This window comes from Podarcis muralis, chromosome 4 (assembly GCF_964188315.1).
Source record: "Podarcis muralis chromosome 4, rPodMur119.hap1.1, whole genome shotgun sequence".
In the NCBI taxonomy this organism is placed as follows: domain Eukaryota; kingdom Metazoa; phylum Chordata; class Lepidosauria; order Squamata; family Lacertidae; genus Podarcis; species Podarcis muralis.
In genome coordinates, this window is record NC_135658.1 from 57,134,423 (window position 1) to 57,160,936 (window position 26,514).

General features: G+C 42.8%; 1 protein-coding gene across 6 annotated transcripts in view; it reads right to left on the reverse strand.

Moving 5' to 3' along the window:
* Positions 1-268: 268 nt before the first annotated feature.
* The window catches only part of LOC114596126 (cystathionine beta-synthase), a 39,791-nt gene continuing 13,545 nt past the window's right edge, over positions 269-26,514 (reverse strand). For 2 of the 6 annotated variants that reach the window (XM_028727285.2, XM_028727292.2), the window contains 17 exons: positions 24,274-24,485; positions 23,989-24,095; positions 23,250-23,384; positions 21,074-21,153; positions 20,585-20,719; positions 19,027-19,096; positions 17,504-17,595; positions 15,863-15,988; positions 15,024-15,108; positions 13,671-13,776; positions 12,486-12,563; positions 10,000-10,134; positions 8,588-8,696; positions 5,923-5,958; positions 3,344-3,428; positions 3,193-3,234; positions 269-1,926 (listed from right to left, as the gene is read on the reverse strand). In XM_028727285.2, the coding sequence (XP_028583118.2) occupies positions 1,817-1,926; positions 3,193-3,234; positions 3,344-3,428; positions 5,923-5,958; positions 8,588-8,696; positions 10,000-10,134; positions 12,486-12,563; positions 13,671-13,776; positions 15,024-15,108; positions 15,863-15,988; positions 17,504-17,595; positions 19,027-19,096; positions 20,585-20,719; positions 21,074-21,153; positions 23,250-23,384; positions 23,989-24,095; positions 24,274-24,485 (1,743 nt within the window). In that variant the 3' untranslated portion in view covers positions 269-1,816. The remainder of the gene's footprint in view (positions 1,927-3,192; positions 3,235-3,343; positions 3,429-5,922; positions 5,959-8,587; positions 8,697-9,999; positions 10,135-12,485; positions 12,564-13,670; positions 13,777-15,023; positions 15,109-15,862; positions 15,989-17,503; positions 17,596-19,026; positions 19,097-20,584; positions 20,720-21,073; positions 21,154-23,249; positions 23,385-23,988; positions 24,096-24,273; positions 24,486-26,514) is intronic. The other 4 variants (XM_077927370.1, XM_028727287.2, XM_028727288.2 and 1 more) reach the window with 4 other exon arrangements.

The window sequence follows — 26,514 nt, forward strand, 5'->3', positions numbered from 1 at the left end:
AATTAGCTTCCATTTCAGATTTCATGTATATGGGCATATGGATATTGTTTTCTGGATACCCAACCCAACCAGACACAGGGCCTGGTTGAAGTTTGTGCTGGACTGAAAACTGACTCCAAAAATATGTTTGGTGCCACAATGCATCCCTGCCACCCAACAAAGGATCAAGGTGATTCACCCCCTCAGGACCCATATGTCTGCAGTCAGAAGTACTTCAAAGACAAGAAAATTAATGATGATAACGATAATAACAAACTGTGCAGTCTAGTTAGTTTGTCAGAAATGAAATAATTTTTATTTAGCTTTTTTGGAACAAAACTTTTAGAAACATATGGATTTGCTTTTTTCATAATGCTAAAATGCTAATTCTTGGTGATTACAATACTGAACAAAATATTGGACAACGGGTATTTCATCTGCTATATAAACTGGACCAAACTGAATTTACACTAAGAAAGCACCTAGAGGTAAGTTTTATATATAAATCTGAGTTTTCTACATGAAACCAATGTTCTTATGCACACTTCACTGAATGTTTGATTGTAACAAGAGGGTTTTCTGACATAAAACACAAGTATAGATAGAACGGCAAGAAACAAAACAAATCAAATCACAGTATCGGTATCATGCTTCTTAAAAATTTCCAGTGAAAATTAGAGGAAGTCGCAGAAGGGAAAACGACATCAATTCAATTAAACAAATTCACCTGAGTAAATGAAGAGCCAAATGTGTTTCCCGTATCCCCCATAAAGACTAACATAACACCCCCAAGCCAAACATAACACAACATTAGCTTACTCATGTGCAAAGTAGAACAGAAGCTGGCATAAAGCAACACAATATAACAAATGTAGACATACTTCTAGCTAAGAATAATCATTAAGACTTTCCATGAAAGATTAGGGCATTTGTTAAACTTTATTTGGCCTACGCAGGGTGGCTATTATAGAATAATTTTGGTGTTCAATAGTCTATTAGTCAAATTGTCCAAGGTTAGGTTAATGGAAATAAAAACTCTCCATATTACACCTGGCAGAGTCAATGACCTAAAGCAATGGAGAATTTAGTGTTCTTTGATGTTGCTGCTGTACATCTGTTTACCTTATGAGCAACGTGCAGACAATAATCCAGACTGTAAATTGGCAACACAAAGAGATAATTTGCAGTGTGCCCCATGTCCACGATTTTCCCCGAGTGCGGAAGAGGATATAAAACATCTAGTAAGGGAGAACTGAAGGCCTGGATGTTATTTTGTGTATTTTCAGTACAGAAGACAGGAGCCTCGACACCTAGCAGGTTGTAAGGTGAATAAGATGCCTAAGGTTGCAGCTAGGCCTCCCAAGCCTGCAACACTAGTGAGGAAGAGTTTGAAGGTACATTGCACTCATGAAAGCAGGAACGGTGTGCTTTGGGGAGAACCCCATGTGGCCACTATCAGAGACATTAACGGTTTGGTCACCCCAGCCATTATTGCTAGTTCCTCAGTTCTGGGTTCTGCAACTCAGTTGTATCATAGCAAAAGAGAACCAATCTTTGTGGAGGAGACAACCTCTCACTGAACAGCAGCGATCCTGATGACTACCATAAATTCAGTTTGGGTTACTTTTTCAGTGTGCTCCTTAACATACTGGAAGTTATGACTGCAGAACCTTGCTTGCAACCCATGTGGTTCCACTAATGATGCTTGGTTTATTTGGTTAGATTAAAAAAATAAAATCAAATTGAGATTGTCTTAACAAAAATGGGAAGAGGGAAAAAAAGATACTTAAAACCCTAAAAGCTACTGAAGCAGCTGCCACCAATGTGCTTCTTGAAATTAGGTTGCCTTTCTTCGTCGCTCCTGGGCAGTCACAAAGTTGAGTAAGTCGATTGCTGTGACAACACCAAAGACCATTTGCTTTTTGCTGGATTGGCCATTGCTGTGATCTACAGAGGGGAGAAGAACATGACAAGGCATAAGTTGAGGAACCAAACCCTAGCATACACAATTTTCAAACTACTACTTGTGTCTCAAGGCCTGAGTATCTTCTCCTGCACTGTATATGTTTTGGTTATTGAAAATATATGTACTTTTCCTCTATAAAACTAATTTAAAAATACAAGACCAAAAAAAGCAACCGAAATTAAAGTATAGTAGGCAGATCCTAGCTTGCCATTGATACGAGGCATTCTCAAGATCAGTACAAGGGGAGAGGATGGCTTCCTTAATCTGCTCCTGGTAACTGGTCCTGCCTATGCTGTTGGCACTGCAGTGTTAGCATTCAGTTCAAGTCAATATGGTGTCAGTGCACCAAACAGGCATTTTTGAGGAAGTGAATGAAGAATATGGGATTGCTACCATCTCCTAAGGGCAATTTGCCTGACTCGGTCATCTTAACACCACAACCATATGTTCTAGACAAAGAGCACTAAGCAAGGAGCATTTCATAGGTAAATGGAGCAAGGCACTGTAGCTTTTGCATGCATGGAGTGTATTATTTAGTTGTTGAGGCACCAGTCTTTCTGCTTGTTCCACATCATATTTTTTAAGCTTTTTATGTTGATAGAGGCATAGATATCCATGTCTAACCATCCTGTTTGCTCATGTTCACTCAGAAGTACATCCTACTAAATTCAACGGGGTAAGTAGGGTTAGGCCTCAAAGCCTGTCATCTTGTAACTAAGACCTTCAGAGCACAAACAGCAGAGGCGTCCCTAGATAGAGCCACTGTGCTCTGCCTAGTCCTAGTTCAAATGCAGGAGTTTCAAGTCCTCTGTCTTCTGCCTTGCACCTCAGTTAAAATAAAAATTGTGAAGGACAATGCAGTGGAAAGCAGCAGAAGCACCACCACCATGACAACAGAATGTGGTGGGACCAGAATGTCCACTTTCCCCTGCCTACATTCACCAACTGAGGCACCAACAGACCACGGGCTCTGTTGGAGAAAGGCAACCCAAATTACAAGAGGACGACTCCGGCAGGTGAGAAACTGTTGATTTTCAACTCAGGGAGGATTGCAACTAAGTTAGCAATGCAACAGCATATGAGGCTGGATTCTGCAAACACTTACTCATATCATGAGACATTGTACTCTTGGAGACGCACCAAAGAAATGGGAGGCCAGGGTATGTATGCATTGGGCACTTCCCCTGTCTAACCCAGAACTGGCATAGTGAGAATCTTAGCCTCCACTAGCATAGCTTATTTCTTACCCTCATATGTGTGGAGAATATCCTGTGGCTCCTTCATGTGCCCTATATAAGATACAGAAGATTCTCACTGCCATTAACTGCTATTATATGTTATATAGTCAACGGGGAGTGTGGTAGAGACAGTAGGATTATTGCCAGGTCTTCTACTTACACTGAATCTGTTCGTGCACCACCAGAGCAAAATGATCAATTTCCAAAATATGGGAGAGCTTCCCCAAGTTGTCCTGCAGACGAATCTGCAAATAGAAACAGACTTTAAAACCAACTGCATATAGCCTTACAAGTTTGATAGATAAGCACCCCAATCCAACAAGCTTTTGAAAGTAGTATTTGCGTCATTATATGGCAGTTATCATATGAATCTTTATTTTTCAGTGTGTGTGTTCATGTTAAATGTTGGTGTTTTAAAGAGAAGTGGAATGAAAGAAAAAAATGTCTGTAGAGCATGGTAATGTAAAAACCCAATGAGAGCCACATGTTCTCTCTGCTTAAAGCACAGCAACTGCAAGTTCAGAAACACACACCTTTACTAGTGGTTTATTTTCCAATTCTGGCAATAAGAGCTGGAAGGAGGCGATTTGGGACAAAATAAGAGGTCTGAGGAAAAACTATAAAAGCCATTCAGTAGAAACAAAGTACAAGTCCATATTCCAGAACTGAATTTCCCCACAGGGATATTGCTTTTCATTCCTAGCAATATAGGCCAGCAAAACAATGAATACCCAGGCCACTTAAGTAAAGTCTAGATGGCCAAGTATTACAGGCGCTGCAGTAGCAGATATCTCACTTTGACAGGGAGTTGGACTTCAGGAGTTGTGATATAAATGTATTGCTATTGACGTGAGCTGTGGGAAAACAGAAAATACTATGGCTCAATCAATCAAAAGAAACTTGCAGGATGAAAAAGGCACTATCTAAGCTGCCTGTATTTTGTGGCCTAGATCCAAAAGGGCCCTTCCACAAGCCGGAGGAGCCTTCAGCATATGAAAACATTGCTTTACACCAGAGATGGGGAACCAGTGGCTTGATGAACTCCCATCATCCTTGACCATTGGCCATAATGGTGGCAGCAGGTGGGAGCTGCCATCCAAAACACCTGGAGGGCCACAGTCTCCCCATCCCAGGTTTTCACCAAGCTTTAAGCTTAGAGCACCATGTGAGAAAAGTGAACACTTGAACAAGCGCTTGTGCAATCTCTTGTGCCACAAAACCTATCACAGAAGCACACAAACTCCTGTGCAAGCTTTACTGGCAGGTCACTAGCAGGCATTTCCCTTCCACTTACAGTTCTTTGGCGCCAACTCATAACTGTGAACCTGTGAAACACAACTGAGATCAGCTCAGTCCTCAAAACAAGGCTGCTCAGATACAACAGGAGAAAGGGACAGGAGGCTGTGGTATCCTTTGGCCTTTCTTCAGTCTCACACAACAGAAAGTAGGGACTTATCACTGTAGTCTATAAAGCTGGCAATTTTATCCATACCAACTTGGCTTGAAACAATGTCCTCCGAAACATTCAAGCACACAAAATCTACATTTTCTGCCCATCATCATTATTATCCTAGATTCTAGGCTTGTGAGCCAAGAATGCCAGTACTTGTCAATTCAGTAGGAAATAAGATTTTCTGAGTGAAGCAGACAGAGCAAGAACAGAGGCACTAAGCACAACAGCGCTGTATTTTAATTCAGTTGCTTTCAATTTATACTCACAGGAGCCTTCCTGCACTTTTTAATCACCAATACCATTATGGCAATCCATCACGATCTATGCTTACAAAGACCCATCAGGATTTCGTAATTTTAAATGTAATATAATACTATAAATTTAGGAGTGACTGTATCTTAACATAATGGAAAGAACCTTTTCTTGGTTTACTGGAACAACTCAGTCTCTCAGTCAAACCGAATCAACTGTAAGCATACCCAATAATTTTCTTCTATAATAATAAGGCTGTTCAAGATTTTCTCTTTCAGTGACAAAACATCTAAAGTAGATTGACAGAGTTTATGGTTCAAAATTTTAAAAAGTGCCATTTTATCACATTTCTTTGTAGTACATTAGCAATCTTTTAAAAAGGAATGAAATTATTAGTGGTAATGTTGGTTACAGAGTAAAGGAGTTGTATGAAGGAGGGACACTCCAGGCAACAGTGTTTGAGCTCACAGAAGAAAGGAAGACAGTCCCCAGAAATTGTCACTAAAGAACTAGGAACTACAGCCAGGGCTGGGTATACTCTACTTTCTAAAAAGTAACAGTACAGATTAAAATTCTGTGCCAGGATAATCAACATTCCATGCTAAGGCAAAAATTCTGCAACCTGAATAAATTATGCAAATTATGTAACATCTGCTCATTTTGCCAAGTTTGTATGGCACAAGGGCAAAAGGTCCACAGCCCTGGCTTTAGCCATAAAAAGGAATAAACAATACAGGGTTTGAATTTTTTTATCCAGAGGCAAACAGCACACATCTTTAAACCCAGTCGCATCCTTCTTCCCCAATCCCGCAACCTGGGGATGAACATTTGACTGCAGAAGCGGCTGGCCTCCAGTCCAAAAGGGCTATTTTTTCCCAGCGTCAGAAGCTCTCTTTTTTTTTGGTGTGGTAATTGCCTGCAGACTGCAGCTTATGTGACCTTGCTATTTGCCACTAGGCAACATGGGCCCCTCCACCGTAAGAACACCAGTTACACTTAAGAGAGGAGAGAAGCTACGTTGCTTAATTACGCACCAGATTATACATTTTGCACGGTGATTCAATTGATAGCTAGGGAAGAAATTAAATTCATTTAATGTGACCACGAAGCATTAGTAGAAAACATGAAGTGATTCGGTGCAGGGTTACATTTTAGCCTCAGAATTTTAACAATTAGAAAATATATTTGCTAAAGCATTAGTTTGATGCGAAGTAGAAGTGTCTCTTTTAAGGTACACCTTGGTTTGCATGTAAGTTCCCTTAGGCTTCAAGTAAGTCTCAAGGAACTCAGTGGAGACCAGCTTCTGAGCAGATTTGCTTAGGATTGTGACAAGCTGTAAAGTGCAGCTCTTCCAGCTCTGTGCGTCTGCAGGATATTTTTCAGGGTGAGGCAAAGTAAAAAACTGAGATTCAAGAGCAGTTTCTCACAAAATATTTTGAGAATTGTGCCGGCACAATTTGCCTCTCATCTCAGCTGCTACAAACGCTTTTCAGAAAAATAAAAGCTCAGAATCTGAGAGTTACAGTTCATCTGGGGGGACGACTACCCCCAATGAATGTCCATGCTTCCTATTTAGAGAATTTAATAGGCAGAACATTTCACTGACATTGACCAAAGTAAACTACAATAATGTCACTAGTTTAATTGGATTTACGCCCCCCCCAATAAACGCGCACAAGATTGCAGCTGCAGTTTCACAGAGTATGTAGCTGTCTATTTCAGTTATGTGCTGCAAACAAGCTTTTAATGGTAATTTTACCCAAAGTGTTGCATCTTGGTTTTACTTTGCCATAGTTTGCATTCCCCTCCAAACAAGGCTTTGTGGATCCAGCCATCCTAATACTGCCACGAATCAGCTGCCAAAATCCTGCAGAAAACTATTGTGCCTGCTAAAAAATTACAACACCAGATGCCAAGAGTCTCATTATCCACCGGGAAGACTCAAACTCTTGAGACCAAAATCAAAATGGGACTAACATACCCTCCAACTGTCCCTATTTATCTGTATTGTGTTAAAATATTACTAGCATGAATTGCTAGGCATGTTTGCCCTTCTTCAGAGTTCAGTCATTTTCCCCAGGCCTGTACAGTCGTACCTTGGAAGTCGAACGGAATAATAATAATAATATATTATTTATACCCCGCCCATCTGGCTGAGTTTCCCCAGCCACTCTGGGCGGCTCCCAGTCAAGTGTTAAAAACAGTACAGCATTAAATATTAAAAACCTCCCTGAACAGGGTTGCCTTAAGATGTCTTCTGAATGTCAGGTAGCTGTTATCTCTTTGACATCTGATGGGATGGTGTTCCACAGGGTGAGAGCCACTACCGAGAAGGCCCTCTGTCTGGAATCTGTTCTGGAAGTCCGTTCAACTTCCAAAAATGTCTGGAAACTAAAGCGTGTCCTCTGATTGGCTGCAGGAAGTTCCTGCAGCCAATCGGAAGCCGTGGAAGCCCCGTCGGACGTTCGGATTCCAAAGAACGTTTGCAAACTGGAACACTCACTTTCAGGTTTGCGGCGTTCGGTACGACTGTTTGACTTGGGATGGGCTAAATGTATCCCGACTCTAGTACACATAGATACACATCAGCTGCTGTGCTAACATACTACTCTGTATTTTTTTTTTAATCTTTTTACTCTGTTGTTAGGAGATCCCTAGTTCCCTTACAGAGCGACAATTCCCAGTTCCCTGGGAAGAGGGAATGACTTAAACCACTCTGGGAACTGTAGCTCTGTGAGGGGAATGGAAGTCTCCTAGCAGCTCTCAACATCCTTAAACTACAGTCGTGGCTTGGTACTTGTACGTTTTGGCTCCCAAACCCCGCAAACCCCAAAGTGAGTTTTCTGATTTGTGAACGTTTTTTGGAAACCGAACGTCCGACGTGGCTTCCAACTGAGTGCAGGAAGCTCCTGCAGCCAATTGGAAGCCGCGCCTTGGTTTTTGAACATTTTTGGAAGTCAAACGGACTTCCGGAACGGATTACATTTGAGAAGCAAGGTACAGCTGTACAGTTTCTAAACTGCTTTGGGGGAAGCTATGACTGTTTAAAGTGGTATGTATGGTGCTTTAACTGTATAGTACAGATGGAGTCTGTTAAGAACATAAGAAGAGCTCTTCAGGATCAGGCCAATGGCCCATCTACTCCAGCACCCTGTTCTTGCAGTGGCCAAGCAGGTGCCTGTGGGAAGCCTGCAAGCAGAGCCTGGAGGCCACAACACTCTTCCCAGCTGTGATTTCCAGCAAATGCTATTCAGCGGCACACAAATTACCCCTGGGTTTTCACAAACAGGTAAAATATTTTTAAAACATTTGCATTTAAATACATGTGTAGGCATATCCAGATTTTGTAAGCGGTGTTCATATCTACAATATCGTGTACACAGGAGTTGATCAGTATATGTAACCTTGTTCGCATGTAATGTTCAAAGAGTACACAGCAGTTGAGCTGTGTTCACTTTTTCACACAAGCCCTTGCAAATGTGTAGAGACCGCCTGTGTCTGTGTGTGCAGTGTAACATGTGAACAACCCTACAGCAAAACAGTTTCTAAAACCGTGTGTAACTGTGTATAATTTCCTTAATGTGCATCATACATTTTAATCAAACAACCTCCCCCTTGTCAAAAACCTCTCCCCCCCCCCCCCGCCAGCAATGGTGTGGGTCAGGGAAAGGAACAAGAGACACCAGAAGACTTTGATACCTTTTTGAACTGCTTGTAGATTACTTTGCTGACTTGGTCTGATGGCTGCACTTTACCAGCAAGCAGTGAAGAAAGCATGTTGCCAAGGGTAACCATTCCCAAAATCAATCTGAAAAGAAGAAGGTATTAGACACAGTTTTCTACTGGATGAGTTGCGGGTTCTTTCCTTTTTTTAATCAGTTTAATGTTTTAGGCCAATATTTACAGAATCCCTCTCAATTTGAATTCAGGGGCATGCAGAATCCTTAGGGGTAAAACCACAGGTTCTATTTAATAGCATCCCAACACCATTTTCTTTATAAACCTCTGGAGGAAGGAGTTTAAGTGTGGGGAGCTGGAATGGAAGGGATGAGGAACTTTCCCTGCTTACTGTTTCCCCTTTCCTAATTGCTACCCTGCCAAAAAATGTGTGCCATAAACCCTGAGGAGGAATTAATAATTAATAATACATTGCGGGAATGCGTACCACAGTATAAATTATTATTATAATTATTATATTATTGTCGTTTCATTATTATTAAATATGAGTCATTTTTCCATTTATGTACAACACTCAGAGCAACTTGCTTTGCTGGACTTTCTTGCAAAGCTATATGCTTAGACAAAGACTTATGCACAGTTCCTAACACAGTTGCTTTTGGATAACATAAAAAGCCTTGTTGCTGTAAACAGAAAGTTCAAATATGATGTGTCTTTCTCAGTCATCACTTCCCCAGTTTCTCATTCTGTACAATTTGGATAAAATTGTGTGTTAGATAAAGTTGGTCTTTCTTTTGCCTGCACTGCTTTTATTGCAAACGATGTGAGAGTCACAGAATAAACCTCGTTTAGCTTCCGTTGTTAACTGGGATGAACTTTTGGGAGTGAGCATCCTGCCTGCGTTGCAACTTGTCCCTGTCTGACCCACCTGCAATGCTGACCATCCCCCTGGCCTATTTCATACCTGGTGACTTCAGGACTAAGAGGCAATTTAGGCTCAGTTAATTCTTTTATGGGTCATTTGAAGCAGATGACTCTGGCCCTCAAAAGGTAATAAACCATACCAAGATTTTAAGAGAAGATTTTAAAAAGCCACACCTGTGACGGAAGTGACAATCAAAAATCTCTGTTGATCTCCTATATAGCACAGGGATAGAAAAAAAAGAGAAGGTGGGAGGTTTCGCTCCCAATTAGTCTCTAATCAGGGGCCTGATCATTCATCCAACCAATTTCAGGAGACATTCTGGGAATGATCTGGTGAGCAATATGAAGGCGAAGGCTCATAGTTGAAAATTCAGAGAAGCAAGCTAGATGGGATCATGAAAAGGGGTGGATGAAACCAAATGGCAGGAATGACTATGTGTGTGCACCTAGGTACTAAATATACACTTAGAAACTGGATGTACTTGGAAGGGAGGAAAATCTACACATACCCAGATTCATCAACAACAGGTACTTGGTCAAATCCCTTTTCTCTGAGTATTTCAATGGTCTTTTCACAGGTAACGCTTGGTAGTACTGTCAGGGGAGCAGAGAGACACAATTCCTGAACTTTCAAGTGCCACCACCTAGGAAAATAAACAAAACAAATATAAAATCACTCTCCACCCAGGAATTTACGCAAGCAATTCAAAGACCGAGAAACAGTGGCATCTTAGTAGTTTGTATCTTAAGGTAAGCTTTTCCTGGAAACGCTCATGAAGCCAATTACTGTATTTAAGTGCCCTCTGTCCTACTAACAGAAAAGGTTGTTCAGGGTATTCCGGAGCACGTGCTTGTCTTTAGGATGGATTGACGTTTAAAGCATGCAACTTTCATCATTCCTGATGACTGGCCATGCTGGCTGGGGTAACCTTTCACCATATGGTGTATTTTGGCTCAAATGAGACTATATGGATGCTCAGAGCCAGGACAAATAGTAAATAAAACACCTCCCTATTTGAAAAGAGTTAACCATCAACATTTTAAAGAGTCTTGTACCCCCTGAATGACTAAGAGTTTTTTTAAAAAGTACACAAGCTCTTGTGATTATAGTCTACCTGTATTAGACACACAAAGAGTTGTCCTCAGTTAGCAATGTGTATACATACATACATACATACATACATACATACAGAGAGGTACTTCCGGTTGTAAGGGACACAGATGGCGCTGTAGTCTAAACCACAGAGCCTAGGATTTGCCGATTGGAAGGTCTGCAGTTCGAATCCCCGCGACGGGGTGAGCTCCCGTTGTTCGGTCCCTGCTCCTGCCTACCTAGCAGTTTGAAAGCATGTCAAGTGCAAGTAGATAAATAGGTACTGCTCTGACGGGAAGGTAAATGGTGTTTCCGTGTACTGCTCTGGTTCGCCAGAAGCGGCTTAGTCATGTTGGCCACATGACCTGGAAGCTGTCTGCGGACAAACACCAGCTCCCTCGGCCTATAGAGCGAGATGAGTGCGCAACCCCAGAGTCATCCGCAACTGGACCTAACGGCCAGGGGTACCCTTACCTTTACCTTTTTACTTCCGGTTGTGGATGGGATACATTCCAGAGGTCCAGTCGGATCCCGAGGTTTCCGCAACCTGAGGACCGCTTCTGTGCATGCGGCGAAACCCGGTAAAATGCTTCCAGGTTTGCCGTGCACACATCCTGAAGTTTACGTAACCAGAGGGTTACATAAACGGAGGTACGACTATGAATATACACAAGTGGACATAGGGAAAAAGAGAAATGGAAGTAGCAGCCATAGAATGCAAAAAGGACAGTCTGTGACAATCCTATGCAGTTTAAGCAAAGTGACCATAACTGACAATAACACAGCCATCCTACCACAATAATAAAATCTGGATAATTGGGTTATTGCTGTTGTGAAGGGTCACTCTGTGTGCCTTAAGCCTGGCTTAGAATTTCCACAGCCTGTACTTTTCACAGTCGCTGTGTGTTTGTGTATGTGCCTCTCTCTCTCGCACACCCCTGCCAACTGTGGTTAGCACTTCATGGATTTGATAAAGTGGGGCTGAGTCCATGAAAGCTTATGCCACTATAAACCCGTTGGCTTATATGGTGCCATAAGCACCCTTTTGCTGCAACAGATTAACATGGAAATCAAAATCTAATGCCTAGTTTACTACAGCTGGAATTGTATCTTCAACACGAACAAACACTGTTATATCTCCGGAGCCTAGAGTGGGTCAGTGTGGACAATATGAGTTGTAATATTACTGCATCTTGGAGACCTAGGTTCAGACTTTGCCAAGTCATTGACTTTCTCTTCAGTTTCACTTCCTCCATGCATAATCATCACAGCAAAAATAGAGGGGGGGGGGAGAGAGAATTTAAGAGAAGAAGAAGAAGAGGAGTTTGGATTTGATATCCCACTTTATCACTACCGTAAGGAGTCTCAAAGCGGCTAACAATCTCGTTTCCCTTCCTCCCCCACAACAAACACTCTGAGGTGAGTGAGGCTGAGAGACTTCAGAGAAGTATGACCAGCCCAAGGTCACCCAGCAGCTGCATGTGGAGGAGCGGGGAAGTGAACCCGGTTCACCAGATTACGAGTCCACTGCTCTTAACCACTATACCATACTGGCAAGAAATGTACCCTTAATTTCCTCCCACAATTTGTAAATGGATTATACCAGAACTAGTACTGAATAATGACTGCCCTATAAACTCCCTAGTTAAAGCTGAGTAATGCCAACAAGGCACTAGGATGCCATTTTAATATTTATGACTGAGGTGGGGGTAGATGCAGGGAAAGGGGCAGATAACTTCAATTAACAGCTGCAATTATCCAAAGCAACATTACTTCTGGACATATTTATGAAGTTAGCTTGTGTAGACTTAACTATCCATATTAGAAAAAATATTTTGATTTAAGGGTGGGTTTTTGGTCGCAACTTATTTTACTAAGCCTTCACAGGCATGGTCACCTCACCAGGGCTTGTTAATAATGTCATCCTCTTCTTTCATGAAGCCTTTTTGAGTCATCCATTTGTCATTCAAAAACTTGGACCTGGAAGCAATCAAGAAACGAAACAAGTCACAAGTAGCAATTTAGGTTATACCTGCCTTAAAAGCAAATAAGCTGTAAAGGATGACACAGCATAACATTTCATAGCTTGCACGTAGAATCAACAGCTCTCTTTTAATATGCTTGGTTCTCAGTGAGACAGTTGTAAAAGTCTACATAAGGAGAATATAATCAGGCTGGCTCACCCACAGGTCAAACTGGGCCATGACACAGGCACCAGTCCTGCAAGGGAGAAGTCAACATGACTGGGCTAGGGCATGAAAGTGGCATTGGGAAGGATGGGTGGAAAAACTGGCAGAGGGGGGTCCAGACCCAAGAAAGTCACTGAACAGTGGCAGTCTCTCTGAGTGAGTGAGCTTGAGGTGGGAGGGCAGTACAGGGGCAATGGCAGTGAGTGTGAGAGGGTGGGCCTCATCTGAGATGCCATAACTTCAAGTGCCCATCCTGTTATCTCCTGCTTGGACTACTGCAATGTGCTCTTCATGGGGCTATCTTTGAAGGTGACCTGGAAACTACAATTAATCCAGGATGCAGCAGCGAGACGGGTGACTGGGAGTGGCCACTGAGACCATATAACACCGGTCCTGAAAGACCTACAGTATGTTTCCGAGCACAATTCCAAGTGTTGGTGCTGACCTTTAAAGCCCTAAACGGCCTCGGCCCAGTATTCCTGAAGGAGCGTCTCCACCCCCATCATTCTGCCCAGACACTGAGGTCCAGCACCGAGGGCCTTCCGGGGGTTACAGGGAACCAGGCAGAGGGCCTTCTCGATGGTGGCGCCTGCCCTGCAGAACACCCTCCCATCAGATTTCAAGGAAATAAACAACTTCCTGACTTTTAGAAAACATCCAAAGGCAGCCCTGTTCAGGTAATTTTTAATGTTTGATGTTTTATTGTGTTTTTAACATTCTGTTGGGAGCCGCTCAGAGTCGCTGCCTTTCATACACTATAGCAGCGGTGCTGGAGCCACTTAGCCATGCTGCTGCCACCATCACATTCAGAGGTGCAATGCCAAATGGGCAGTGCTAGTCATGCAGGCAGGGTCCCCTACCTCAGTGTCAGTAACAGAGAAATAAGACACCTACTTACATGTAATTCCTGACAGAATCTGGAAGGATGACGACACAGCGCTGTCCTTCTTTCAGCTCTTTGGCAGCCTTGACGGCAACAGACATAGCACTGCCTGAGCTGCCACCTGACAGAAGACAGAGGACACCATTAAAACGGCATGGAAGCCATTTTGAAAATGCAGATGTAAAAGGAGACAAAGAACAGTGGGAGAGCCTAATGATCAAGTAACAAAGTATCCATTATCACCATCTCATCAATTTTCACAAAAAAGTTGTCTCAAAGTGACTTAACATTTCATAAAAAACATACAGCAGCACAAGTATTCAAACAACAACAGAGGTGCCCCAAAGTGCTCATCCATCAATAACTGTAAAAAGGACATATCCCTACTCGCCCCAGGATAAGATGGGCATCATTAAGTAGACCAGCCTGGTGCAACCACTACCTCACAACTTGTTCCCAGAAATGCACTGGAAATTCAATTTTGTTACATGGTGTAATGGAGTTATGTAAAAATGTTGGCAAAAAAAACAAACAAACTCCAGCACCTTGGAGCTTACTTTTCTAAATGAATCTTTTGCCTTTCCTCTCAAGACTGCCTTTCTGCTACTGCCATATTACAAGCAAGACTGGCATGTGTATCATAAAGGCAACAGCGGTGTTGGAGGGAAGAAAACAACCCAAGCAATCATTTCCTCATTCTTTCTGTTCAGAAAAGCTTGGTGTTCTGCAAGAGCCAGCAAATAGCAGCAAAAACTCATTCCTTTCGTGGAAATGTTCAGTTGGAACCGCCAAAGCGATGGAGGTTATAATGCATCATTTTGTGTTTGTTAAGATTGTGATGATTTTAGCATAAATGCTTTGACAAAGCTCTGTGGAGTATTCAGAGATGATTCTCTGACTGTATGTAGTTGTTTTATCTTTGTTTTAAATAAAAAATTTAAAATAAAAAAGGGCTCTATAACTAGAGCTGCCTATATTCTGTGCTGAAGCAGAGAAGCAACTACAGGTACAGTTGCAGGTGCTTAATTGCATATATATTCTAAAAGAAGTGACATTGTCTTCTAATGTCTGAACAACGGGTGCCTTCTGTGCCAACTTTTGAACGCCTGCGGAAAACTTTTCTATTCTGCCAGGCCTATGCGGGCAATTAAGAATACATCCCTCACAACAATCTACTGCTGTTTTTATTTTTTCAAAAGCTACCAAACGTGGTGCTTTACAGTACTCATATACCAGTGACCCACTATTGTGACAAAAAGGAAAGTATGACTTGGTCTCGAGAGCAAAGAGGTTCCTTCTCAACTGTTACTGTCACCCTGAGTACTCAATTCTCAACGAATACAAATATAGCTCTCAGAAAGCACTTACCACACAGCAATCCTTCATCTCTGATTAGCATGCGTGCACAGGCAAAAGATTCTTCATCATTACACTTGTACCATTTGTCCACCAACTGGAAGAAAGGGTGAGGAAACAAAACAAAAAAACATGAAGCCTTGAACCTGTCTCCGCACTTGGGCCTTTAAGTCAATACTAAGCAGGCCAAGAAATTCAGTGTGGGACAGAAGACATGGATTCTAGTGGCAGATTCTTGGGAAAAGTCTGGAAACTGTCTTCCTGCTGCCCACATAAACAGGCATCCCCTCGATCTCCTCAGTCTCCTGTTCCAACTGCTGTGCTGTATATTAACGGGGTTGTTTTATTTTGCATTTCAATGGTGGATGTTTATATTTAATCCTTGGCATATTCGGGTACAGCTGCTAAACGCTCCTGCCCAAAAACCCTGGAGAGCAGCAATTGCCAGTGTAGACAATATTGAACTAGACCGACCAATGGTCTGAGTCAGCAGAAGGCAGCTGACTACATCCACAGATTTTCTACTGCTCAATGGGAAAATATTAGGCACATTTGCATATGCATTTCTGAGCTCCATTATTTGCTCTGCCTGCATTATTTTGGCAAGGAATGAGCCACATGTAGCCACAGGGAAATAAAGACAAAGAGTGATGAGGATCTATGAAAAAGGACATAGGAAAACTTGGAAAGCAAAGCTAAACACTCAGTGTCTATGCATTTCCTGAGGAAGCGTGACTAAGTTCACAGCAGGAAATCAGATGCAAAAAAGGCCTTTCACAAAGACATAAGAATTATGGACACACCAGCAAGATGTGTTCAGCAGGCATGCACATGAGGGGAGTCTGACTTACTGATCTGTCCAGAACAGTAGGGATGAAGTCGTATCCAATCCCTTCCACTTCATAAGTTGTCCTGTCTGTATTATTTAGTCCTTCAGGCTCTGCAAGAATGGATCCTTCGGGATCAACACCTATAATCTGCAAGAGAGTTTTTAGCATTGAGTCAGCGTTTGGCTATCAAGAACAGCATTGTTAAATCAGTCATGGTAAGTCAAAATTGTTGTGGCATCGCAAAGATGTTTTCCCTGTCATTAAAACTTGGAAAACACCAAACCTGATGTCAATCATTGCTTTTAAAGAACCTAAAAAAACTCACTTGCTCCTACACTGCTTTCGTTTGGCTTAGTGAAAGGGCGAATGTCAACAAGTGTGCTCTGGATCCCATTCAGATGCTAGCTCTCATTACATATATATAACCCCAACAGGTGATGCAGACGGAAACATGATATTATGTGCTTAGTGACATACATCTCTATATCACTCAAATAATTTTGTAAGGAATCACAGTACAGGATACAAGATGTCCAGCGTGTTTTATTACTCTTAAGATTCTACTAAGTATTCTGTTTCCTGTGAGGATGAAATGCCTATGTTGGACACAATAAAACTATTAGATTCTTTGAAACATCTTTCTCAAAATTGGTGGTAGTCACATTCTCCAAAGGGGTGACCTTGCTGGCAAATTTCACACAATTCTGCCCAAATTTTTAAAAGTATAGGAATTTCTGTCTAGTTTGGGAGGTTGATCTAGAGTTTGTGTTCCTGGCATTGGGCAATCAGAATAGACTAGGGATTCTGTTGGTTTATTGCCCACCTTGCTAGAGTCTCCCTGCCTGAACTGACAAAGCTGGTCTAAGAGCTGGTGTTGAGGAACCCCTGGATTGCTGGTTTTGGATGATTTCAACATCCATGCCAAGGCGACTGGCTCTGGGGTACATGCCAAGGCGACTGGCTCTGGGGCACTTGACCCTATCCTTGACTGCTGGTTTTCTGCTCAGAATCGTTCCTCAACTGCTTTTCCCTTGTGGGTTTCCATGTGCATATTTAAGGATAAGGAATAAGTGATGACCAGACTGCCGTACGCAAGGTGTGCAACAGTATAAAGGACACTCTTGCATCAAGAATGCTTAACATGAACATAATGAGCTGGTCTACATAAGAATGTTCTGCCTGTGCAAGTAGTCCCAACTTTCCTTAGACATACACACACAAGGATAAAAATGCAAATAGCAAGTGAACAGGCAGCAATCAATGATATAGCTGGTGGCAATCCATGCCATCATGGCACCACAGTGCTTTTCCCAGGCACCATGACCGCTAATGAGCTCCATTTGGGGGGCAGATCTGTGTGCATGGTGAAGGCTGTCACCCCAGAAGCCGTAGAATAGAATGGAAGCAAACTCTGGTCGAGAGAAGCCTGTCTCACAGGTCCCAGTGCCTGCTTTAAGGGCAGAAATTCCTGTCTGCCTGGGCCCATCCTGGAACATGAGAACAGAAGGCTTCACAAACAGAGATAATAACACAGCAGGGTGAAGAAAACACAAGGCTCATGAGACTCCCTGTACCCCAATAAGTCTCGGGATCACATAAATCCATAAACAATGGAAAATGATGAAGCAGTGATTGAGATGCCTGCCCTAGCCTGGGACTTACTTTGCATTCAGGGCATTTCTCCTTTAGTTTTCGGGCAATGCCAGTGATGGTGCCTCCCGTACCCGCTCCAGCTACGATCATGTCTACATGACCTATCAGAGAGGCAGAAACATGTGTACAGTTGCATGGCCAAAAAGAATTAAAGACACAAATCTGAATGGATACAGTCTTTTAGCCAATTCTGGTATAAGGGTTTTTGCCTCAGTATGGCACAGGCAGAAGAAAGACATTTCGTCAGACAAAAATGCTATGTGGGAGCTCCCTCTACTGGCCTTAAGCTAGCAAATGCAAAAAATGCAATAGGTTATACAGTGGACCCTCCAGATACGAACTTAATTCATTCCGGGGGTCCGTTCGCACCCTGAAAATTATGTAAATAGAGGCGCGCTTCTGCACATGCGTGCATGGCGAAACCCGGAAGTATACACTTCCGGGTTTGCCATGGCCGTAACCCGAAGATTCTGTATCCAGAGAAATATGTAAGTAGAGGTACGACTGTACTGTGAACATGACCTAGTCCAACCCCCTACAATGCCCCAAAACATCAACTGGAGCCCAGATTAATTGCATAAACATAAGAGAGAATCCATAGATTATGTGAATCCTAGATTCACATTTCCACCCTATAGCAAATGCCAGCAAATGTATTTATTTACTAATATGTATTTCTTAACTAATCTGTCTGGCCTGCCAGGTCCTGAAAGCCTAGGGCATGTAATAATACATAAGCAAATGAAACAATAATCCTGTATCTATGGATCTATGAGATATTCATTTAGAGCTATAGATATGGGCTTTCAAGATGGGAAACCAATATCTAAATCTTTGCTCTGGCACAAAGCTCCACCGATGGTTTTAGGTAAAGCACTGTCTCTAGCTACTGGTTCACATGTTGTGGATGTCGCAGGTCCACCCCACACTCATGCAATGCTCCATTTAGGGCGTACTTGATAATGTGTGAAGCGGACATGTACCTCATTTACCCAGTGACACAAATACATGGTAGTACATCCGCTTTGTTGCAACGTGTTAATTGGCACCGAGCCTAACCAGCTGCAGAGAGCTATTTTGAGAATAATTTGAAATAAGAATTGTAAAATACTTTATGCACCGGCATGTGCTGTGGAATTGCTAAGTTATAGCAATGTTGAAGCCTCATCTTGGCCTCCAGCCGTTAGAACACCATGCAAATTAAAAGACGTCATAGCACTTCTCGGGAGGTGGTGGACTCTCCTTCCTTGGAGGTTTTAAAGCAGAGGCTGGGTGGCCATCTGTCATGGATGCTTTAGATTCCTGCATTGCAGGGGGTTGGACTAGATGACCCTTGGGGTCCCTTCCAACTCTATGATTCTCAGGCATGGCAAACTTTCAGGTGAAGAGTAGCTTGGGGCCTGTTGGACACCCACTGACACCACGTCTCTATGCATCCTGGCCCTATAGTAGCCTTGCAATTTCCCAGAACCCTCCTTTTCTCAAAGCATCTAGGATGAGGGGCCCAAGGGTTACCTGCTGGCTGAACATACCATCACACTGCTGCAGGATCTCCTCAGCCGTGGAGTCGTAATGGGCCAGGGGGTTGCTGGCGTTGCGGTACTATGTTGAAAAATGAAAGGAAAATGTAGAAAAACAACAGTCTGGCATGTTTACAAAGAGGGCTGTTGCTGGAACACACATGGATTTAAATGTTTAATAAATCTATAAGCTGCTTTTTAAAGGAAGAATCCTCCACAAGGCAGTATACAATAGCAAAAAGCAGCTATTACAAGTACAAGTACCATTAAAAGCAAGCCCATTTAATAATAATCTAAAAAGTAAACACAAGAACAACCCACCACCTCAAATCCTCATGCTATCAGAAAGGGCCACAGCTCAATGACAGAGCACGTGCAAAAGAAGCCAGGTTCAATTCCTGGTGTTTTGAGACAGGGCTGGGGAAAACTGCCTGAAACCCTGGAGAACAGCTGCCAGTAGACAAAACTGGGCTAGATGACCAGTGGCCTGACTCAGTAGAAGGGAGTTTCCCATGTTTCAATTTAGGACATTATTTTGACAGTCTAATTTACCTAATCCACAGAAAGTTACAAAGTCTTCAAAGCCCACTGGAAAATCTCTACATATAGCACCTGCCTGATCTTCCACGGATCTGGTTTCTGGAATTTTGGGCCATTGCTGAGAAGGCCCTGTTCCCTGATATACCCCCAGAGTAGAACATGGGGTATTTCTTTGCCAAAGTACTATTATTTTATTTCATAAAATTTACATACCGCTTGATTTTGTAAAGTGGTTTACAAAAAAGATAAAACAATAAAATGCTCACTAAAATGCTCAGAACCATAATTTAAAACATACCAAAAGTTTAACCCACAACAGAATAGGCTAAAACAAAGTAGAACTCATACACACTTTCTAAACACCTGGGAAGACTTGTCTAAATAAAAATGTCTTCAGCAGGCACCAAAAAGAATACAGTGAAGGCACTTTTCAGATAGCAATAGGAAGGGAGTTCCAATTATGGTCTCAGCACCACTTAACTTAATTTTATTTTTTTTAGAGGTGTTCAAGCTCCTTACATACCACCAATGGTTGCTCCTCTTCAGTGGCTAACTAGCCCACAATAGAGCCCCACCCACAGGATGACAATTGTGTATGAGTTGGAGGACATGTTAAGTGCAATTAACTTTAGTCCAATTGACTTAAGATTATATAGGAAACTGACTTATAATGAAACAAGCCATTAGTTCTATTAGCTCAGTATTGTCTACATCAGCCTTTCCCAACCTGTGCCACTCCAAATGTTTTAGACTACAGCTCCAGTCATAACTGACCATTAGTCTTGCCGACTGATGTTGATGGGATGAGTAGTCCAAAATACTTGGAAAGCACCAAGTCAGGGAAGACTGGTCTATATTGACCTGTGAAGGCTGTCCCGGGTTTCAGGCAGGGACTTTTCCATCCCTTTGCCTGAGAACTGGGAATTATAACTTATCAGCTTCAGTGAGATATTAGAACGATGAATGAAAAGGACTGTATTTCACTTAGGACCTAGCTATCTGAAGTACTTCTCTCCTTCTGCCTCTTTACCTGATCCAATATGTGGGAATTAGGGATTTCATTTTTCAGTCTCCACGCCACGCCGACATGAGATTCTGGAGAGTCAAATCTAGCAGTAGTTGGAGTCCTCACAATTTCTGCCCCAAGAGCACGCAAAACATCCACCTGATTTCAAAAAAACAAATTTGTGAAATGCACCACACAACACCTGAGCAATGGGGAAATTAAACTTTAAGCTATAAGACTTTGAGTGGCTTTCACTATGTATTAATTCAGATGTTAGCTATTTTACTCCCAGCGTAATGCCAGTCTAAACTTAAAATACTGAATGTCAGTCCAAATCCTGAACCTCATTAAACATTTTGCTACCTCACTGAAACAGCAAGTTTCAGCACTACCTTACTAAACAGCATCTACCCCATATGCAGCCATCTGCGTTGCTGGCTAACGATGTCCCAGTTAACCAATTACACAACAAGTGACGATTTGTAAGCATCTGAAATGATAAGCAGCTCTGACCTTCTCCATGCTCATTTTCTCTGGCATGACGATGATACAGCGGTAACCTTTCACTGCAGCTGCCAAAGCCAGTCCGATCCCTGGAACCAAGGAAACGCATCACTGAAGGAAGCCACACATTTATATTTTAAAACTCTTTACTTGCAGGAGCAGAGGAACCAGCCTTACACAGAGTCCAACTAGTTGCCTATCTCGTATAGTACTGTCTATATCAGTCTTCCTCAAGATAGTGCTCTGCAGATGTTTTTGACTAGAGTTACTAACAGTCCCAGCCACCATGGTCAACGGTCAAAGATAATGGGAGATGTGGTTCAAAACATCTGAGAAGGTACCAGTTTGGGGAAGGCAGGTCTACACAACAGACGTGTCTCTCTGGGTATTCAGAAAGGAACCTTTTCCAAGCTTTTCTAGAGATGCCAGGGATTTGAGCCTGAGACCTTCTGTAGGTAGAGCTTATGTTCTACCACTGAGTTATGACATCCCTGAAATGTATGCCCCGCCATTCTGGACCAACTGGGTACTCATACTGATAGAACAAGCCATTTTTATATTAACAAGCAGACTGCCTGTTTAGCCAAGTTTCTGGCTGTAGTTAAAAAAGCTTTCAAGACACTTCTAGTTGTGTGGATGCTTCTCTCCCAACACACATGGCAGTTTAGGATTACATCCTGCTTCATCTTTTCCCCAGACATCAGGGGGCAATATCGCTAACCACTGGAAGGTACCATTTCAGAGATTGGCGAGGAAGCATTCAATACATTCACTGTAAAAACTAAGGCTGTTTCAACTACAAGGACAACTGCCTGCTGTGAAGTTTTGTGTCCACTTGTACGTAACAACAATCATGATAACACTCTAAACTCGGCCTGTGCAGAACAGAACCACAACAGAGCGGTCTGTGTTTTCTGAGAGTGCAGGAGAGCAAGAGGTACAGCTTAGATCTTAAGAGATGCCAAAGATCACACTGTTCTTTTTAACAAAAGCAGTATTGATGTTCTAATATGTTTGCAGAATTATGCAGCACTGGAAAGATTCCCAAGAGAAGAGTGAAAAGCTAATCCAATAAGACTGCTTACCATTTAGGTAGGAAACGCTATCTGTTCATATACATTGCTCAGTAACCCTTACAACGCCCCCGTGTTACAGATTAGCTTAGGCCCTGTCATTACAACAGATCATGGTTCTGTTCCCCTTTAAAAGCTCCTCTGTGTTCACTTATTTTTTCAGTCTTCCAACCGCCCCCTCCATTTCTTCCACTCTGCATGACCCTCATTTCTTGATGCCAATCAGCTCTGATTTCACAGTGTCTCTCTGCAGCCAGAGGTGTCATGGCAGCTCTGGCTACCATTGGTTTACCTTCTCTGACTTGACTGCTGAGTGTTAAGTGGAGCATCAAGGAACTTAAGAATTCAAAGGCCCCTGAACAACTTCTGATCAATTAAACCACAACATCAGTCCTTGGCTTTCAAGCAACACTTTGATGTAACAGTTTCCAAGACTTTCAATGAAAAGGATCAGGCGACATTTGCTGTTTATATAACACCCTGATGATTTGGGGGGGGGGGGGTCTGACAGAGACGCAGTAAAAGCTATCAAGTGAATTCAAGGCTGAATTAATGTGTTTCACACAAGGGACCTTCCAGCTCATAGTTCATGTCCTTAACCATTATACTGTACCAGCGTATAGGGACAACTAAAGCTTTCTCCATACTTGTTTTCTCCTCTGGATGTGATATCACATTGTATCTATACGAATGAGTAATGTTCCACAGCTCTGTTGAAAGCATAATCTAATAAAGGACTGGGAATTGTTAAAAGAAGGATGAGTTTCCTTTTAAAAAAAAAAAATGCAAGTGAACATAGATTCTAAAAGGTAAACTGTTGGGAAAACTAGCTCTGACAGTGTTTCCCATTCAGTTTGGTAAACACAAAGAGCTCCATGACTTTGCACCAGAGATATGGCTTGATTATCTCACTGACTTCCATGGGAGAGCATTAAGTACATGCTTAATGTTCTCATATCCGTCATGATGCTTCCATTTTGGGGAGAAATAAAGCTCCCCAGATACCTGTTCAGCAATCCCTGTCCTATTATTCTCCTGTCTGCATTACTGCTATGCCCAGCAACACAGCCCAGAGTCACACTACAATTGCTCTCACTCCCAAGCAACCGTACCTGTGTTTCCTGACGTTGGTTCGATAATGGTATCTCCAGGTTTCAGAATCCCATCCCTTTCAGCATCTTCTACCATCCTTAGGCTGATCCGGTCTTTCACACTCCCTCCAGCATTGAAAAACTCACATTTTGCCACTGGAAAGCACAAAGACTATGTTTCAACTAGGTTTCATCCCCCCCCCCCCCCCCGTTTATCAAAAAGAGGGGACACGTCAGCTTTTAATGTCTAGTCCTCTTTCAGGGGGAAAATGCACCTGGCCAATTTATAGCCTCGCTGGGTGCACAAACACACATGGTACAGCAATAGCTTCCCACTTCCTTTGCACCCCGTTGCAGACAACACCCACTAATTATTCATTCGGTATCATTTTGGCACTGCTAGTTTATTTATTTAGTTAGTTCTGTACTGTGATTAGTTATATTTTATTTTTCTGGGCTTCTTTTTATTGTTTCTGGTTTATGTCAATCCAGAGGACATTGTCAATTGGGCAGTCTACAAATGACAGAAGTAAAATTAAAGAAATATAATTTAACACAGGTGACAAAACAAAAGGCTTTTGAGATATCAGCTCTGAATCAGCCCAATGCTGTATTTCTCTTTTGAACTGGCCAGTGGCTTTACAGTCAAGCCGAGTTTACAGCAAACACTACCAAAATCCTGGCTGAACTGGTCCTTATTGATCATTGCGACAGCACAAATGTTTGCATTTACAACTCCAGCTAACCAGAAGATACTTACAAAGTTCACATTTAAGTCCAAAGAGCTTCCCAATTTTGTTGATTCGCACCAAGGGAGTATCGCCGATCTTCTTGAGGATGTCTGGCATAATTTTTGGAGTCTCGGATCTAAACCAGAAAGATACAGGAGCATAGAGCAGGGATGGAAAACAACTGTAAACCCCACAGCAATATCCACCAGCACCTCAACATGGCTTGCAAAGTATCAAACCAAACGAGCGTGCTGGATTCTAACTACCAAAGCTAATCAGACCTCAGTTTGTGGTTCTATTGAATGGCAGCTTACCTTGCAACATGGCGATGGGGCGACTCAGAAGGAGATTTCCCAAGCTCCCAGGTACACTTGCTTGGAATGTCAGGCCTGATCCACTTCCTCTCCTTCTCTGGGGAGTTGCAAGGCTCCTTCTCCGGAATTCCATTGGGTGTGCAGCTGGCTGAGAAGTGAGAGCAAGCCAAGGTGTCCATCCCGGCTTCTGTGGGAAACGATGGCATTGTGACCTCAAGGGAAGAAAGGGACTAATGAAATTTTCACTCGCCATTAGGCAAAATACAGTAATTGTCAATAAATGCAAAAAATTCGACTTCCAAAACGTTTGGAAACCAAAGCACGGCTTCCGATTGGCTGCAGGAAGCTCCTGCAGCCAATCGGAAGCTGCGCCGGACGTTCAGGTTCCAAAGAATGTTTGAAAACTGGAACACTCACTTCTGGGTTTGCGGCATTTGGGAGCCAAAACGCCCAAGTACCAAGGCATTTGGGATCCAAGGTACGACTGTACTCTCATAGGCAGTGGCTCTCAGGCAAATGCCTTCCCATCACCATCGAGCTGGTACCCAGTCCTTTTTTCAGCTGGGGAATCCAAGGTTAAACTCTGGAACCTTCTGCATGAAAAGCATATGCTCTAACACAGAGCTGTACCCTCTCCAATCCTGATAACGATTCTCTCTCACACACCAGGAACATCTCAGTAAATTAAGGGGGCGGGGGGACACCTTCCACGGTTTTTACAAATTCTAGACTAGTTCATCTGGAATTCATTTCCCTACCTTGGTTCTGATCGCACAATTCCCAATATTGAACAGAACAAAAGAACACTGCTGCTGGGTCAGGCCAATGGCCCATGTAGTCCAGCATCTTGTTCTCACAGTGGTTAACTAGATGCCAAAACTAGAAGCTCCAAAGCAGAACCTGGGCGCAAACAGAACTCTCCCCAGAGCCCCAGCAGTGGAGGCAGTGCACAGCCATCAGGACAAGGATCCATTGATCACCTGAGGCCCCATGAATTTGTCTAAACCCCTTACTACATCTTGTGACAGTGAGTTACATAGATAACTACAGACTGCGTGAAAAAGTATTTCTTTTTGTCTGTCCCCAAACCTCTGGCCTTCAGCTTCACTGGATGATGCCAGGTCTAATAGTAAAGGTAAAGGTAAAGGTACCCCTGACCATTAGGTCCAGTCATGACCAACTCTGGGGTTGCGGCGCTCATGTCGCTTTATTGGCCAAGGGAGCCGGCATACAGCTTCCAGGTCATGTGGCCAGCATACTAAGCCGCTTCTGGAGAACCAGAGCAGAGCACGGAAACGCCGTTTACCTTCCCGCCGGAGCGGTACCTATTTATCTACTTGCACTTTGATGTGCTTTCGAACTGCTAGGTTGGCAGGAGCTGGGACCGAGCAACGGGAGCTCACCCCGTCGCAGGGATTCGAACCGCCAACCTTCTGATCAGCAAGTCCTAGGCTCTGTGGTTTAAACCACAGCGCCACCCACGTCCCCTGGTCTAATAGTACAAGGGAGGAAAATGTCTCTCTGTTCACTTTCTACACAGCAGGTAGAGTTTTATGTATCTCTACCATGTCCCCCAGCCTCCTTTACTTGCCCTAAAAATGGCCAAATGTTGTAACCTTTCCTTTCAGCTCCCATGATCATCTTGCAAATTGTCCTATAATATGACTTATGTGACCTGAAAGAAAATGTTATTTCCCTTATTATACTACACGCAGCAGGCAATGCTTTTCTCCAAGATCTCAGGAAACAAGAGGTTAAAAGGCCCAGTTATATCAATAAATAATCAACAGCAACATTAAAGCCTGAAAGACCGGAAAATCTAGAACTAGAAATTTCAAGTTTACTAGGAAATGCTGCCCCTGGACAAATAATAAAGTGCACAAAATACTCCCAAGCAAGACACTACTTGGAATCTTCTAGAATTGGTGCATTTCTAGAGATTGACTCCATAATTGTCAGCAGACATTGATAATTTGGCAGCATCCTCTTCTCACTACCTCTCAACACCCATTTGCGCTGATTCAGAAACAAGATCACAGAAGGCTATATCCTTCTGTCATAAAAGGGCCCCCTTAGAGTGACAAGGAACAGGATAGGTGACAGTACAAATTCCTAAATTCCAGATCCACAAAAAAGCTTCCGCGTTGCCCCACATAACAGTTTGCCAGACTAAACTGTGGGGTTTGTGAAGTGAAATGCTTTTACAAAGCGGCATTTCACTTGAAGTTTGAGACTTCTCTA